We start from the raw sequence: 17,738 nt of genomic DNA, 5'->3' as shown, positions 1-17,738 counted from the left end.
CTCAAACAAAAGCACTGAATTGAATGTAAAATTCACACATTAATTTACCGCTAACTAATATCTTTTTAAAAAATTGTATTTCAAATGATTATTTGATCTACTATTAAGACACAGTGGTCCCAAAGTGTATGTGGATGCTTAAAAGTCACAGTTAATGTCTGAATGCCATTGTACAAACACTGTAAAAAAAAAAATTACATCCCCAATCAAAATTTTCTAGTGACTGGTAACATCTAAATTTTTCAATTAGTCTGACATATTATTTCTCATTTAGCCAATGTTAACAGACTATTGCAACAATTAATTCAATTTATTTTACAGAATTTCACTTGGGCCAATTAAAAAATTTAGATGTGACCAGTCACTAGAATATTTTGACTTGGAGAGGTTAATTTTTTTTTACAGTGAATGATCAAATCACTAATCACAATCAAGCACAGAGCATACAGTCCATTATGGGGGAAAAAATTGTATGTCGAAGGAATAATGGAAGTTCGAATATGAGTACATTCATATTTTCTTCAATTTGCTTTGATGTTTTATTATCCAATGCAGTGACATTTGTATTTGTGCTTTAAGAGTAATTTTTGAAGCCACTGCACATGACAGGGACATACATACGTGCTGCACTGTAAAAAAGAATAATAATGATAAAATCACCGATAAAGTCTAAAACACCAAGTCCTGTTAATTATAGCCTATTGGATTGTAATGTGCAAGTTTGTCAGATTTGTCAGCCTCATCCAGTGGAGAGCAGTGGCACTGCAGGATGGGAGAACGAGAGGAAGTTCTTCAGGAACTTCTGGCAGAGCAGAATCCTGAGTTTTTTTCCCCTCCTCGGGAGAAGAAGTGAATCTAGTTCCGTTAACGGAGGAATAGAGGGGGGACGTCATCGAACTTGGGGGAAAACGAGATTTCCGACGCTTTCTTGCTTTCTACGCCGATTCTCTTATGGAAAAACTGGGAAAAGAGTGAACTTTCCTCCCCGCGTCCCGAGGAAAACTTCACCAACAGAAGGGGCGATGAGATGCGAGTGAGCTATGCCTTGTAGAAATGGACAGACTGTGTTTAAGCGAAAACATGGCGTCTGTCTCCCAAAGTTTGGATTATTTTCCAGTCTGCTCTTTGCACTCTGTTGCCTCGAGGCGCGCTCGGTTGTCACGGCAGACGGGGGAGCGTGCAGCCCGTGCCCGGGGAACTGCTCGTGCACGGCGGTGGGACCCCAAAACGTGTGCGTGGTTAATTGTTCCAACATCGGACTGGATCAGGCCCCCGCGGCGTCCGGCCTGCCCACCGAAACACACACTCTGTAAGTGACCGTGGCTCGCTGAAAAGCCCCGGGCGGGTTTGCGGGTGATGCGGGTGTTTGTTGTGATGTGTGGCTGAGGTGACGGGTGGAGAATGTTGGATGATGGCTGGTGTAATACTTCAGACTACCACTGTTTATCTGTCAATCATAACTCGGGATGTCTGGGATGGGGGACAGGATGAATCTGGGAAACTTTTGAAAGGCTGCTTTAAAACACGTGCCAAGCTCATGGAAATGTTGTTTTCACGTTTTTGAAAAATACATTTGGAATTCTAGATTTTAAATGTCAAACGGTCTGACCATCAAAATTCGAATCTATACACTCTTTTAAAAAAAGGTTCCATTAAGAACATTTAACATTTATTGGATCTTTCCACAGCACAAAATTCTTTAGATTATTAAAATGTTCTTCACACAACGCAAAAACAAGTTTCTTTTCAGAACTGTTCACTGAAAGGTTCTTTGGGGAACCAAAAATGGTTATTTTACGGGATCGCAGCGAAAAAACAAAACCTTTTGGAACCTTTATTTTTAATAGTTTATTATTTTATTGATAGCCTACACAGTAATGATGAGGGTTGTGACATGGAAATCAACTATTTTGTGTTTTTGTCACATGACAACAAAATGGCTTCCTGCATATGGTAGACTTTGTTTTGGTGACTGAAAGTTTTTCAAATGTTAATATTTTAAATATTTTCTATTTTATATTATTGAGTGTTTTTTTTTAAATGTCAGACATTTCATGAGACTTTTCTCTATCTCTCTCGTTTTTTTTACAGGTAGCCTAGTTACAATTTTTTTTACTTTGAAGTTGGCATGAATTGGAAGTTGCAATAGTCCTTTCTTCGCTATTGTGACTTATGCCCAAGTGAAGTGGTTTCTCAAACAAGAACAAATGTAGAGAGGGACTTTATTTGTTCCTTGGTGAATTGATTGGATGGTTGTGGTTTGCTATTGGTGGATCTCATGTGAGTGACAGGTTTCCCCGCCCTCACACCAGTAAACACATCGTTGCAAGGTCACATAAAAAATAAATGAATGAATTCAAATTACTAGTGCTGTCAAACCGATTAATCGCAACTAACACACGTTTGTTCATGTGTGTAGGCCTACATACTGTATATGCTACACACACATATAATATTCATACACATTTTTATGTTAGATGTGATTAATCGCAATTAATAGATTTGACAGCACTACTCATTACTCATTCATTACTCAACTGAACTTATGGTATTGTGTGTGATTTATCTTTGTAAATATTGCCAAAAAGTCATACTTAGTCTTTCTCTAAGTGGATACAAAGATATCTCAAACCAAGGGAAAGGTTAAGATAGCTACACAAGTGTATTCCTCGATTTAACACACACACACACACACACACAGCAGCTGCATCAAGAGTTCACGCAGGTAGACATGCGGCGCGTCCTTGCGTTGGGAACACTGTGTTCTTTACTCTGGTTTCTGTGGCGCTCGCGCTCCAGCATGTGTTATCCATTCACACAGGCGACAGATGAGTGTGCGGAGGGATCTGGGACTCTGAACTCGCTGTTTTTAGGGGCATAATGTTTAAGACCCCAAATCTTTCATCAGACAACTGGCAATAATAACAATAGGCTACATTTTCAGGGCTCTTCTATACACATGCTTGTTGTTGCATGTTTTTCTCCAGTGAATATGGTGTGTATTTCTGAAAGTCCATTTCACAAAGTAATAAACTCAAAGCATAAAGTCTTTGCTACATAAAAAAGTGATTGGATTTTCCTCTATTATTGCCCATGAAAAAAAGATACAGTTTATTGAACACAACTCATAGAAGGGCTAAATAGGATGATATTAAAACAACAAACAAGCATTTGTGCAATTGGATTTTAGTCTAGAAGTCTTATGGTTACTAAGATTTACAGTTTGTGACAACTCGCCCCGGCCTAGTTCATGCAGGAACACACAGATTTAAGGAGCTGCCTGTGAACATTTTGCATTGGTTTTTTTTCACAGTTCTTCTCAGCCTATTAATGTTTTTTGGTGAGATATGTTTCTGATAACATAAAGCAGCTGAAGTTTTAACCGAACACACGGGAGCTTCTCTGTCTAGAGGAAGTAAGTAATGCAGAAATAAAGATAAAGTTAGCGAGCTTTTATTCGATTGTGCTCTTCGCAACGCTTCCTGGAACTGTGTTTTGTTGTGTTTTTTTCCTCACTAAAGCCGTTAGGTACACAAGTACACTTCTGCGTGAAAGTTTGCTGTGAAAATGACGCTCGCACACACACACACACACACACACACACACACACTCGCGAGGTACATTAGCTGAGGACGTTTAGATAGACCACTGTCTGGCCGCGAGCCTCGTCTCTCAGGTTCACAGCTGCAAACTCACTGAAATCTGGACGAGAGTGTGTGTGCGAACTGAACCTGTCTCGCTCATCTTCTTTCATAAGAAGTTGTGTGATTGCATATTGGAAATCCATTTCAGTCCGTTGGAGGCGCATCGAGCATCCACACACACTGCAGTTCACTCTGCCAGACGCTCTGCTTTCTCATGCAGTGATTCAGTGATTCGCTCATGTTGAGCGGGAGTCATCAGGCTCTCCGCGGTGATGTAATGTGCTTCATCTGCACTCAGTGGGACTTTGATTCCTCTCAGTTGCAGTGACTCGATTAGGCTATGATGGTTTTTGCTGGTCTGCAGGAGTTTGTCTTTAAACTTTATTTGAAATATATATATATATTACATTTCGGAATGTAACCATGGAATGGCAACATTTTGCACAATTAAAGTTATTTAAAGTTAAAGGAATTTGGTTGATATAAGTTGAATTTCCCCCTAAATATTAAGAACTGTTTACTAATTAATTAATTAAATAGAGAGAAAATAATTATTCGCCTTTTTGTCTTCACTGATGTTGTGTTGGTGGATATTGGTTGTTAGTCTGGTCTACAGAGGTCTTGAATTGGTTTGTAGTGGTCTTTACTGGTTTTTGTTGGTTTACACTGGTTTTTCTTTCAAAGTTTTAAAAATATATATTTCATATGCATAGTAGGCTATTTGATGGTCTACAAAGGTCTTGATTGGTTTGTAGTGGTCTCTACTGTTTTTTGTTGGTTTGCACTGTTTTTTCTTTCAAAGTTGAAAATAATATATTTTATATAGTATTTGATGGTCTACAGAGGACTTGATTGGTTTGTAGGCTAGTGGTATTTACTGGTTTTTGTTGGTCTGCACTGGTTTGTCTTTCAAAGTAAATATATATAAAAAAAAAAATGTATGTGCCTAATATTTAACATGCAAAAAGTTTGAACCATTTTGCACAATTAAACTAAAAGTGTCCCTCCCAAATATTAAGAACTATTTTAATAACCAAAATTGGTTAAATAGAGTCAAAAAAGAAATATAATATACATAAAATAAAATAAAATAAAAAAGCGGTGCATCCTTTGTGTATTTCAGAGGGCTGGTCTGTGTTGGTTTAGTCTGTGCTGGTCTTTACTGGTTTGTAGTGGTCTTTCAAACTTATTTCTTTTTATTGACAACATTTGTTGCTGAAAACAAATGTTTTATATGTATGATACTTCACATATAAAATACATGACATATACAATTAAAGTTATTTCAAGTTAGCATTTTGTTGAAATAAGTTACATTTCTATTTCTATTTAATCAGTTAGGTGAACAGAGAAAATATATAATATAAAACTATCTAATGTTATGAAAAAGGAGGTGCATCCCCAGTGTTTTTCAGTGGTCTGTGCTGTGGTGGTCTTCACCGGTCAGTGTTAGTGTTTGTCTTCTCTTACCCAGGTTTGTGCTCTTCTGTCTGAGCTTGAAAATGGAGATATTACTGAGACAGTAGACTGAGGAAAAGGACTGAATTCCTGCTCTCAGAAACGGTTCGATCTCGCCAAGAAAACTCGAGTTTCTGTCTGTGTACTTGTGCTATACAGGCTGGGATAAAACTCACTGACCATATGCGGTGGAAGGTTTATTTTGTTGCCATGACAGTCTCACATCATGACATCACCCGTACACAGAAGCACAGACACCCACGGTAATAAAGACGGGCAGGAAAGACATATTTTACACCAAAAAAAAACGGTTTAAATCTTTATTAGCTGAAAATAAGTGCTCAGGAAGCTAAACATCCACATTCACCCATAAATGTCAAACTTTAGGGTGAAGTATAGTGATGGTTGACTTAGAAAACACTTCTCACACTCATTAACTAACCCTTTTATTCCACATTTGTCATATTACAGTCACCTTACTTGCTTCAAGGACGCATGAAAAGCACAAATAGACCTGATCTAGAGTTCGCACACACAGAATCAACAGGTTTAAACATTCAAAAGTATTAGTTTCCAGGAAGGTTTGTGCCAGACACAGTTAGCTATGCAAGTAGCGTGGCTGTGGTTTATTTAGTATAACACTGATTCATCATTAACTCGCTAATGCTAGTGCGTTTGTTTGTTATATTTGGGAATGTTTTTGATCATCTCAGTTTGCGTTTTCCTTCACTCCTGCATTTATCTACCGGCTCATTCTCATGCAGGTAAAAATAGCCGGCCGGTCTCATGCGTCTCCCTGTGCTCTCGATCTCTTTCCGCCGGCATTGAGAGCCCGAGGCAGTAAAGCGTCAAACCCGGGCAACACTGAGGCAAGCGAGTCCACTCTGCTTGAGTTACTGCACAATGGCCAAATGGAGGAATAATAACACGCTGCGAAGGCTTCGATAACCCTGTGCGCGTGCGTTTATTGCACATGCATTTACGTCCTTGATAAATGTGTCCCTGTCTTCTCCCACTGGTTCAGGACTGGCTTTATGAGTCTCCGCTGAAAGACCCCATGAAATCAAAACTAGACTTTTGTGGCTCGTAGTCCATGTCTGTGATCCCCATCTCAACTGTTATGTTGAGGTCTTTCGATGATATTTTTCTTCTAAGACACAAAGTACTAAAATATCAATCATAAATTATGTAGATTAGTGTCATTTATTGGTTAGTCATGTTATTAAACATTTGTGGACATTCACCTGAGAAAATATGTAACCGGGATTGGGACAAAACATGTTCTTCTGGGTCTTTTTAATTATATTGTAAGATTTATTAAAAGACACACTAATACATTTTGGCTTGGGATGCACCGATATGAACATTTTGGCTGATACCGATAACCGATTATTCTTTATATATGAAAGCCGATATAACTGATATATTGGCCGATAAATCTAAAACCAAATTTTTATATAATTTTTGAGAGCCTGATTACAAAAACAAAAGTCGCATCATTAAAATCCATGTACAAAGCACACAATTATCATGTTCTCATTATTATTTCATGTAGCCGATATGACAGACATGTTGCACTGAACTATATTTTCCTTTTTTGAAGTGATTCCAATCATATTTCAAGCAATTCAAAACCATCATGTTGAACAGTGTGGAAGGAAATAATACATTAATTATCGGCTTTAATATATCGGCAACATTTTCTTATCAGGCAGATAACGAGAACATTACAAATGAACATATATCGGCCGATACCGATATGGTGGCCGATATATCGTGCATCCCTAATTTTGATTTCTATTTATCTTTATTTTATATTTATATCAGTTTTATTTTGTCATTTTAGTGCTTGAATCTAAACTTAGCTTTTTTTAGTTGCCAGGGCAACATTTCTACTTCTCGTTTAAGTGGAAGTTTTTTATCTTATTGTATTTCCGCTTCATTTCAATTAACGAAACTATTTTTTTTTATCATTTCAGTTTTAGTTAACGATAACAATGTCGAAGAGCAATGATTTTGGACTTCATTGAGCTTTCACACACACATACGTACGTCATTTGTCAGCAATGTAAACATCCTCATATGAGCGCTTCACACGCATAAACACACTCCTTCTGTGTATTAATCTGGCTTTCTCAATCTCCCCCTGTCTCCAATCGATGACTTCCTCTCTGCTCCAGATCCCTGAGCCTCTATTTCCTGTGTCTGGATCTGTCCCTCTCTTTTCCCTGTTGATGTTTTTCTCTCTCTTCTCCAGACAGCTGGGCTTCTCCTACTGTGAGTATTTAAAGGGGTCGTATTATAAGAGCAGACAACACGTTATGCAATAGAACCATATAAATAAAATTGGAGCTGAAATATTTTTGCCTACTGTGTCGAGATGGTCTGCTGTGAGGACAGTTTGGTAACATTTCACGTTTGTCCCTGAAGGTCATGAACTTTTTACACCAAACAGGGTGGGTTTTTTTGTTACTGTCTCTTTAAGACTACTGTATGTAAATGACCCCTGTTGATTGGCTAACCCGTATAGTGGAATCGCTGAATAGGTGTTGGGCGCCGGTGGCCATATGCTAATGAGCTCAGTAAATAGTCTGGATGGACTGGAGAAGAGCTTTGTGGTTTAAACATAGAAGATGGTTGATATTTATTTAACTTTTAATATCAAGACAGGAAGAAAAGTCGCTTTTTCCATTAAATTTAATGGAATGGCAAATCTACACCTCAAAATAATAATAATAAAACAAAAACAGTAACAATAAAATTATTTTTTCATAAAATAGAATGTGAAATAAACAAAGAAGAAAAGAAATTGCTTCAAGAAAAGAAATAGTACAAATTAACATTTATATATTATATTTTTATATTTTTATAATTATTATAAATTATATTTATTATTATATTTTATATTTAATATAAAATTAATTATATTTTATTATACATACAATAATATATTATATTTTATATATGTAATTAATTTTATATATATTAATACAATTAATACAAATAAAATATTTATATTTATGTCATTTTTACACCGTTTATATTTTAATGATATCATACAATTATATTTATATTTTTTATATTAGTATTATATAGTGTATGTATAATGTACTGTATACTATATGACTAAAATGACTGTTATTAAATATAGTACAAACAAATCAATGTATTATTCTGTATAAATATTTTACTATTTAAATAATATATATTTTCCATATTACAGTAATGAGAATTACTAGTGCAGTAATTTTCTTTTAAGGTAAATATTAATTTTGATTTAAATATGTTTAGTTGTCATGAAAATGTTAATAATCCTATAAAAACAGGCTTCCAGTTGTTAATGCAAAATAAAATTCCTAGTTTCTTTCTTTGATTTTGGACTGAAAGATGTCCTGGACGTGTTCCTGACAGGCTGTGTGCGATTCGTCCGGTAAGGAGGGAGTTTCGCTGATGTTTTGGATGTGAACAGACGTTTGAAGTGCCGTTGTGATGGTTGGGCTTCATTGATTCGGAGTCATTTGGCTCTTCAAACAGTGAGTCAGCGGCTTAAATGATTCTCTGGCTCAGTGAGTCAATACATCACTCCACAAATGATTCAGTGAGTCAGTGTGCAGCTGGTCTGTGATCGGTGTGTGTGTGTGTGTGTGTGTGTGTGTTGTTTTGATAGGTGTGATATTCTCGATGCGATGTCTCTCACACACTCCTTTGTTACTCTTTTCTTAAAGGACTAGTTCTGTAAGCTATATTAGCAATGACCGAGTTTTGAGAAGGTGAAAATGTAGTTTTCTTCACTGTGATTGGATGATGGCAGTCATTGCCCTGTGTGTGTGTGTGTTCGTGTATGAAATCAATCAGACCTGTTTAGTCTCTTTAAACATCTTGAGATCAGATCAGGTTTGATGTTGTTTGTCGTGTCGTATGTATGTGCGCCTGTAGATCCAGCTGGGATCCAGACAGCTCAGGTCAAAAGTAAAAATGGACAGAATGTCCCGGGAATAGAGCTTTGTTTACTTTGAAGGACTGGCGGCTATCACAAAATAATGTATCTATAATCTGAATAACTTAATAACTTACTCTGTCTTATACCTAAGTAAATACCTTTTTTTGGGGGGTCAAAATACAAGACGGCATTGTACGTTTCCTCCACTGAGAATAATATAATCCCATTGTGATGAGTGATAAAAACAGCAATTTAAGAAGGTGAGATGAGAGATATATACTTCATATATACTTCTAATTTATGCATCACCAAAAAATATAAACAAAAAACAGTCAGGACGCATTAGAGAGGGAGACAATTAATATTCAGCAAAAAAAATAACAATTTTGTCGAAATTTAGATTTAAAAGTCTAACTGTAATTATTTTCATCTTCATTTTTTTATGTAGATATTTAAACTGTACTTTTGCTCTATAACTCAGATAATGCATAGATATATTCACTAAACTGTAAACCTGGATAAGTTGGCAAAACTAAAAAAAAATGGAGGTTCAAGTTTAGAAATTCAATAAGTAAGTTTAAATAAACAACTTTCATATTTATATTTCATTTTTTTGTACATTTCCATCCATTTGTACCAATATCCAAGTAAGCTAATTATTTAATTTAACTCAAAATTATCATGTATAATCTCAACTGAAAAGATTTTAGTGAAGGAAACTTGCTTTAACCAGCTAATTCATCAAATGCTAACTTTCATAGCATTAGTATAGCATAACAATTGCTGAATGTACAGCAATATAACAAAACAAAAACATAATGAACTCTTCTAAATTAGCATAGCAAAGCATTAAACACTACTAAACCTAAGACTTAACATTAATCTTGCACAAAATTATTACAATTATTATATTACACTTAATTTTACCATTTACTCTTCCTAACGAGTTCCATAGTAAAGCATGCTGGGAAATAGAAATCCCAGCCCAGTTTCAGTTAAATTTAAGTTCATCTAAATGAAAAGAAACAAGTTCATAAAACTCAAAACAATGAAACGATTCAGATTACTTAAAATGTGTCAGTTTTGTGAACTCAAAAGAAAAAGTAAGTTCTAAAAAGTCATAAAAAGTTCAGTTAATTGAACTAATTTGTTTAATTTAAGTTTGCTCTACTTAAACCAAATAATTATTTTGAGCGTATAGGGTTTTCAGTGATTATAGCATTCAATTGGCACGCTTGTTCGAATGACAGCATTGGGGAGGACGTGGAATAGTGTGATTTGCCAATAAAAAAAAGAGAAAAAATAAAATTGGGCATTTTAATCCGATTAATCGAATAAATAATTGGTCACCTAATCGATTATCAAAATAATCGTTAGTTGCAGCCCCACTTTGAATGCAAAGAGTTGTGTGAACGCCGCTGTCTGTGTAGGTACTAGGCAGCGCTGCAATTCACTTAGTGTTGGAAGCGAGCTTCTCTCTCCTCCTCCCCTCTTTTCCCGGCAATCGGAAAGTACCCTGTTAATCAGTCTCCTGGGACGGGCTTCCAGGAGGATAGGGGCCCGCGCTGCCACATGTGAGCCCAGAATGAGGTAGCTCTGCCCGGGTCAGGCCGATCCAGAGAGCCCAGCTGAGGAACAAAGGCAGATCGGGCTTCTCACAGTAGGCGATTGTTCACCAAAAGCCCCTGAGATGTTACGGTACCAATCTGGTACTTATCAGCACCAAACGCACACATGTACGGCTGTGCTCGAGTGCATAAACACACTCACTCAGACTCAATATTTACACAAACACGCACATTTTGGCTCTTATTTATACACATGCTCACTCAAAAAATAAGACACACACACTCGAGCGCTGGCAAGAATTGTTCAGCCCCTCCTCCTGAAATTTCGAAAGTAAACAAAATGGAGCGCGCCATAAAATTCTTTCCTTTTTCTTCCTTTCCTCCTCCCACCCTTCCTTTTTCCCCACACCGCCACAACAGACAGACGGCTGTTGAGTGGGTTAGTGTGTGTAGCTGTGGTTACAGCCAGTTGTGGCTTGGCTGTGGGGATTACGGCTCTCCTCCGCTTCATGATGATGGAGATGGTCAGTGTTGTCATCCTCATCGCCCCAGTCCACGGCTCCAGATCTTTTATCTTGCACCGCACGCCTATGTTTACAGTTTCATTATGCATAGAATTCATATTTAATGCGTTACGTTTTCCGAAGTGCAATATATCCCACAAATGTGCAAAACTTGACCTTCCATTACTTCCAGTGTGATGCATAAATCAGAAACAGTTTACATTTATATTATTATTTTGTTCCACGTTTAATCTTAAAGTCTCCCTGTAGTCAATCATTACATCCCTTAAAACTCATCTTTGATCACCAGAATTACATATTTAAAAGTTTTTTTCTTGGGAAAAAAATTCATGTCTTAAAATAGTTTGAATGTAACTCGACACCCTTGCCTCATTTAGTATACGTGGTTCTATGAATATGCAAATATGCAAAGTCCCGCCTCCACTCACTCACTCAGAGATCCACTGGTTGACGATCACACGTTGATCTGATTGGTTACAAGGTAGTTTGTGACGTCAGAAACCGATTTCACACCGTGTTTTTGAGACTGTCTTTGGTTCACAGTTTTAAGCAGAAAATACGCTGCATTATGACTTATGAATTGCACATGGTTTGTCTTAAAGCGTATTAAAAACACCACAGAGACATATAAACATTAAAACCTTGATTTTCACCACAGGGGGACTTTAATCTCTCTCGCTGTTTGGTTATATTTGCAAAAGTTTGCAAAAGTTAAGACCGAGTACACAAAATGTTTTGTATACTACATTTTAAGTAGGCTGTGTGTACATACAGACACAGTTTGCTAGTATTCCTTTCAGATTGAAGCCATTGGATTAGCATACTACCATATTGCTCATATATTTCGGCTGTATTTACTGTGCATGCCATTTTGGCACGCAAACCATGAAGTTTGTTATGATTGTACAGATTTTTTTTGTTTTGACTTGCAGATAAACTTGTCACTTGGTAGGTAATGTGATCCCAGTGTTGCATTCTACAATTTGAAAAGTTTATAATTTTTTACAAATTGTATACTGTATATACGGTGCCTCCATGCATGTCTTCCAATCTGAATGTAACTTGTTTAAATGTCTTTAGTCAACAAACAATGTTTGCAGTGTGAAGAAAGTGCTACAGGGAGAACTTTAGGGAATATTAAAGTCTTACATGAATATGGCTCGCTGTGGAATGGCAGTTTTGCCATCTTTCTTTCCGTCTGTTTCCCTCTCTCTCTCTCTCTTGTAGTAGAAGTGGCACCAGACGGCCCTTCGGCCCTTATAAGGTGAAATCAGCGCGCCTGGTAGAGTAAAACAGAACCATATGTCGCACGCTGACTCCCTGGCGCAGCTCCGCCGAGGGGCCCGTGCTCTGGCGCGGAGCTGCACACAGGAGCCTAACTTCTGCTAATATAAACCAAAGAGGTCAGATTTATATGGTCATGTTCAGGCCGCACACTGGTGCTTTATGTTACAGAGGAGGAGGTAACCAGAGCTGCGTTCTCAAAGAAACACGTGCGTCCTTGCATCTATTCATGCGCTGCAGTTCTGATAACTTTATTTTGGCTCTATAATGAATAGCTCATGGGGTTGTGAATATGGATTTGTAACAATACCCCATTTGCACCCTCTTGCTGGCCATTCTGGTCACATGCATGAGCGTCTTCTCTATGACATCATTAGAATTCTATTTTTAGAAGCGTGATGTCATAGTTGGATCTTCCAGTGATGGGTTGGACACACAGGAACTCTTTGAAACGGGAAGGAATGTTTGATTTGAAGTCTAGAGGTTACGATAACATCTTGTGTTTTAGATTTAAATATTATGTAAATATTGGGTATTTTTCCTTCGCTGTAAAAAGTGATCAGTTGACTTAACTTAAAAAAAAGTGAGGAAACCCGTTGCCTTAAAATGATTAAGTAAACTTTGTGTGTAATTGAAAAAATTAAGTTATGTGAACTTGACAATTCTACATAACTTAATTTTTTCAATTACGCATTTTACAATATTTAGCCTACTTAATTTTTTTGTTTTTGTTCTGTGACATTTATTGCAAAGACAATTCATTTCCCAATTTTTTCATAATTATTTTTAATTAATAAGTTTTTTAGCCATTTTTACTTTTGAAAAAAATTATTAGCAATAAACAACACTCACTAAAATACTTAGTAAATAATATATACATGAATTAAAATTAAACAAAACACAATTATAATTAAAATGTTTAAATATAAATTATTTTATTTCTAGAATTTTAGTATTCATCTGAACACTTATTATCAAATCCTTAAGTAAGATTTATATTATATTTTCTTTATGTATAATATATCGGTAATACTTTACAATAAGGTTCGTTAGTTAACATTAGTTACCTACATTAATTAACATGAACTAATAATAAATTGCACGTATACAGCATTTATTAATCTTTGTTAATGTTAATTTCAACATTTACTAATACTTTATTAAAATCTTGTCAACATTAGTTCATGCACTGTGAACTAACAATGAACAGCTGTATTTCTATTAACTAACGTTAACAAAGATTTAAAAATACAGTAACTGTATTGCTCATGGTTAGTTCATGTTAGTTAATACATTAACTAATGAACCTTATTGTAAAGTGTTACCAATATATCTTCATTCTCTTTTGATTTTTAGATGAAGTGTGACCTGAACATGTACTTTGATCAATAACATGGCATAGCATTCATAAAGTGTTGTAAAGAAAACAATGGTTTATTTCCCAACAAACATGGAAGTGCCCTGATACGTTTTGGTGTCGTTTGGTTACTCTTGAGCGTTTCTTCCAGCTGTGTTATGAAGTAAGCGTGTTGTCAGCGTTCCCGCCTCTCCGTCCAGCAGAAAAACAGCACAACCACAATCCGTTCTCGCCCGTTGAAGTGAATCTGGACGTTAAATCAAGCCTTTCAAAGTGCATGGAAAATGTGACCCACACGTGAGAGCTACTTCACATTGGAGCGGCCGTCCTACCGTTCACTTTTCCAGCAATCAGGCGCTCAGAAACACTGAAGCCTGTGTGGAAATCATCCGCTTCTGCAATCACTAAACCGTAGAAATAAATAAAGGAAAAACAACATACAAATAAAGAGAGAAATCTCCAAAGCAGAGATTTAAAGATGAATCCTGCTCAACTGCAAACCCTGGATTAGCTTTCTCGTTTCCATATTTATGAGTTTAAAACATGACCTTTTCTAACTGCTTGTTTTTCCAGCATCTTAAAATTTCCTAATATGTTCCTTGAGGTTCACTTATAATGTAAAAAAAAAAGTGTTTTTTACACGCTCTGTCTGAAATGGTCCGTTTTTAAGGGCTTGTCAGTAAACACCCACAGTTATGATTGGCTAATGTCAAACGGGATCAATGCCCACTTGCTATGGCTTGTGAACAGTATTCATAACCGTAATTTACAGACAAAGCATTATGAAATCATTTACTTATAGTTTGTGATGAGCTGCTGTCAGATTCAATACTCTCGCTGCTTCATTTGTCAACAAAAGTTTGTTTGCGAACTCTCCATTACACTGTGCCTCGTCGTTTACAGATAAAAAGCTCTGAACAAACATTTAATCCTTCAAAGCGATCCGGGACACCATTAAAATATAAACTATCCACTTGTTTCCGACATTGGGATCCTTCTATAGTCTGTAGAGAGAGAAAGTAGCTGTTTTAACTGGACCGTTCTTTCATTCTTCAGAAGCTGAACACACATCTGTCTACTGTATGCAGTGTAGACAGCCTCAGTCATTATAATGGGCTCCATTTGCTTTTGACTCGACTCGTACAGTTATAGATATGGATATTGCGGGATCTGTGATCTGAAATACATTTGCATAATGTCTGCCTCCAGAGCAAGACATCGACCAATAGTTTTATACAATCGCATCATAGGCCCCGCCCACTGGCGTTCAGTCACTTAACGGCCGCCGGAACTCGACTCTCTCACTAACACGCGTACGGCCGTTACTGGAAGCCAGTGATTATAGTTTATAAGGTTTAATATATGTATATTTTTCTCACAAAAACCCATCGCTTCGCTTCAGAAGGCCTTTATTAACCCACTGGAGTCGTATGGATTACTTTTATGATGGATGAATGCACTTTTTTGGAGCTTAAAAACTCAGATACTATTCAGTGGGACTTTAAATAATATCCTGGCTCTTCCAAGCTTTATAATGGCATTGTGTTGAAAATCAAGCTTTTAATGTTGTTTATGTGTCTATGTCTGTGGTGTTTTTAATATGGTTTAAGACAAACCATGTGCAAATTCATAAGTCGACAACATTGTTGAGTATTTTCTCTTTAAAACTGCAGTGAACCAAAGACAGTCTCAAAAATCGCTGGTGTTTCTGAAGTCACAAACTACCTTGTAACCAATCAGATCAACGTGTGATCGTCAACCAGTGGATCTCTGAGCTGGGTGAGTGAGTGGAGGCGGGGCTCATTTGAAATATTCATAGAACCGCGCATACTAAATGAGGCAAGGGTGTCGAGTTACGTTCAAGCTGTTTTAAGGCATACATTTTTATTTTTTTTCAATGAAAAAACGTTTGTCATTTTTGAGAAATAATAAATTGACTACGGGGGGACTTTAATATAACTCTGATTGTGTTTGGCTGAAAGAAGATAGTCATATACACATAGGATAGCTCGAAGGTGAGTAAATTATGGGATCATTTTCATTTTTGGGTGAACTATCCCTTTAAGGCAGAAGTTTTCTCCTCTGATTTCTCAACTGATACCTGGCCGTCATCTCGTGACTCTGGAGGTATTTCTTTCCATTCCAGTTGCTTAAATAAACTTTCCGAGACCCTTACACAACACTGTCTCTGATTCTGCTGAAAATACACTCAGATGAGCACAGCGCAACACTTTCATTCAGTGTGCACTGATAACGTTCAGATTTGTTACCATAGCTGCACACACACACACACGTTGTGTTGCGTAACGTGATGCGCAAGATCTCCTCCTGTTAGTGAGCAACTAAGGAGGATCTGACACAATAACGACTTTAGCAGAGGCTTTTCAACAGCGTCGATGGTCAGTCGAGGAAAACGCCTCCTTCTCTCTTACACAGTCTGTCTGGAATGGACAGATGTTTCCTTCTGGGAACAGTTCACACACACACACACACACACACACTCCGTTGTGCCCGTGTCTGCTAACACAGGTTACATTATTAGTTTTACTGATTGGTGTGTTAATCAGGAAGACTGATGATGATTGGTCCATTATTCTGATTGTTTGTACTTTGCATCATGGGTGATGAAATATGAACCTGTAAACTACACTTTAAAATGTGTTCAGATACAATACAGTTCTTTTAAATTGCAATGCTATTTCACATTATTACTGTTTCACTGTATTTAGAATCAAATAAAGGCCTTCTTGATGAGCATGAAGAGACTTTTTGTTTGTCATCTACTCTTGTTGTTCCACACCTGTAGGCCTGTACTTTCTTTCTACACAACTGAGCTGTGATTTACATTGTCGCGGTCCCAAAAAAAAGGTACCACAAGTTAGTGTTTTGAGAGCTACGGCTAAGGGGAAGATATCAAATTTCAGTCTGTTCCTCGCACAAATCCACGTGCGACTTCAGGAGACTTGTAATGTCGTGCACGAGTCACATGATCTCTTTTTACGATGCTTTTGTGGAGCTTGACAGCTTTAGTCCCCCTTTACTTTAAAGAACAGCATGAACATTTGGCTGAACGTCTCCTTTTGTGTTCCCCAGAAGAAAGACAGTCATATGTGTTTGAAATGGCTCAATCTCGAATGAACAGGTTTCTACAGCGTTGAGTTTTGAGTGTGTGTGTGTGTGTGTGTAAATGTCTAAGCGTGTCTTTCTGGCTTCTGTTGCAGAGATCTGTCCAGAAACCACATTCCCTCTGTGGATTGGAGCCTCTTTGATCACCTCACTTCCCTCAAGGAGCTGTAAGTGCCACGTCTCTCTCTCTCGTGTGTGTGTGTGTGTGTGTGTGTGTGTGTGTGTGTGTGTTGGAGACGCAGTCCTTCGCGTACGTCTGCAATGGGTGGTCTGGAGAGATCGTGTGCATGGATAATAGGTGGTCTGGTGTAAACCTGAGCTTGTGCTAAAGAGAAAAGTGAACCAAGTGAACAAATATTCGAACAAATATATATAAAATATTTGATATTATAAATATATATATATAAATATTTATATTGAAATAACCTTAATTAATTAAAGTGCTAAAAACACATAAAATCTAAATGTAAAGTGAACATTTATTTTTTTATGTATTTATTTACTTATGACTTATGTCATATTTTATTGCAGTAGACATTTTTATGTAAATGAATAGAAAATATTACATTAAGTTGCATTAAATTATTAAAATACTTAAAAAAATAAAAGTATTATTATTATTAAATAATAGTTTTTAATTTTGTTTATGGGAATTGAACATAATATTAAGTTAAAATTCTAAAATACAAACAATGTTTTATTAATTATTATTAATAATTATTTTATGTGGAACTGAACATAACTCAAGCAGATGTTAAACACCTTCCTGTTGGCTTTTCTCCTCAGGTATCTTCAGAGCAATCGTCTGGTAACTCTTCCTCACGGGATCTTCGGCTG

General features: G+C 36.7%; 1 protein-coding gene across 1 annotated transcript in view; it reads left to right on the top strand.

Moving 5' to 3' along the window:
• The first annotated feature begins 731 nt into the window (after nt 1–731).
• The window catches only part of pkd1a (polycystic kidney disease 1a), a 110,598-nt gene continuing 93,591 nt past the window's right edge, over nt 732–17,738 (top strand). Inside the window, exons 1-3 of the mRNA XM_079614744.1 lie at nt 732–1,309; nt 16,997–17,068; nt 17,688–17,738. The exon at nt 17,688–17,738 is cut by the window's right edge and continues 18 nt beyond it. Coding sequence (XP_079470870.1) covers nt 1,041–1,309; nt 16,997–17,068; nt 17,688–17,738 — 392 coding nt within the window. The 5' untranslated portion in view covers nt 732–1,040. The remainder of the gene's footprint in view (nt 1,310–16,996; nt 17,069–17,687) is intronic.

The sequence above is a fragment of the Phoxinus phoxinus genome, assembly GCF_949152265.1.
Source record: "Phoxinus phoxinus genome assembly, chromosome: 6".
Classification (NCBI taxonomy): domain Eukaryota; kingdom Metazoa; phylum Chordata; class Actinopteri; order Cypriniformes; family Leuciscidae; genus Phoxinus; species Phoxinus phoxinus.
Note: the sequence above shows the minus strand (reverse complement) of the source record. Positions and strands in the feature narration are given on the sequence as shown.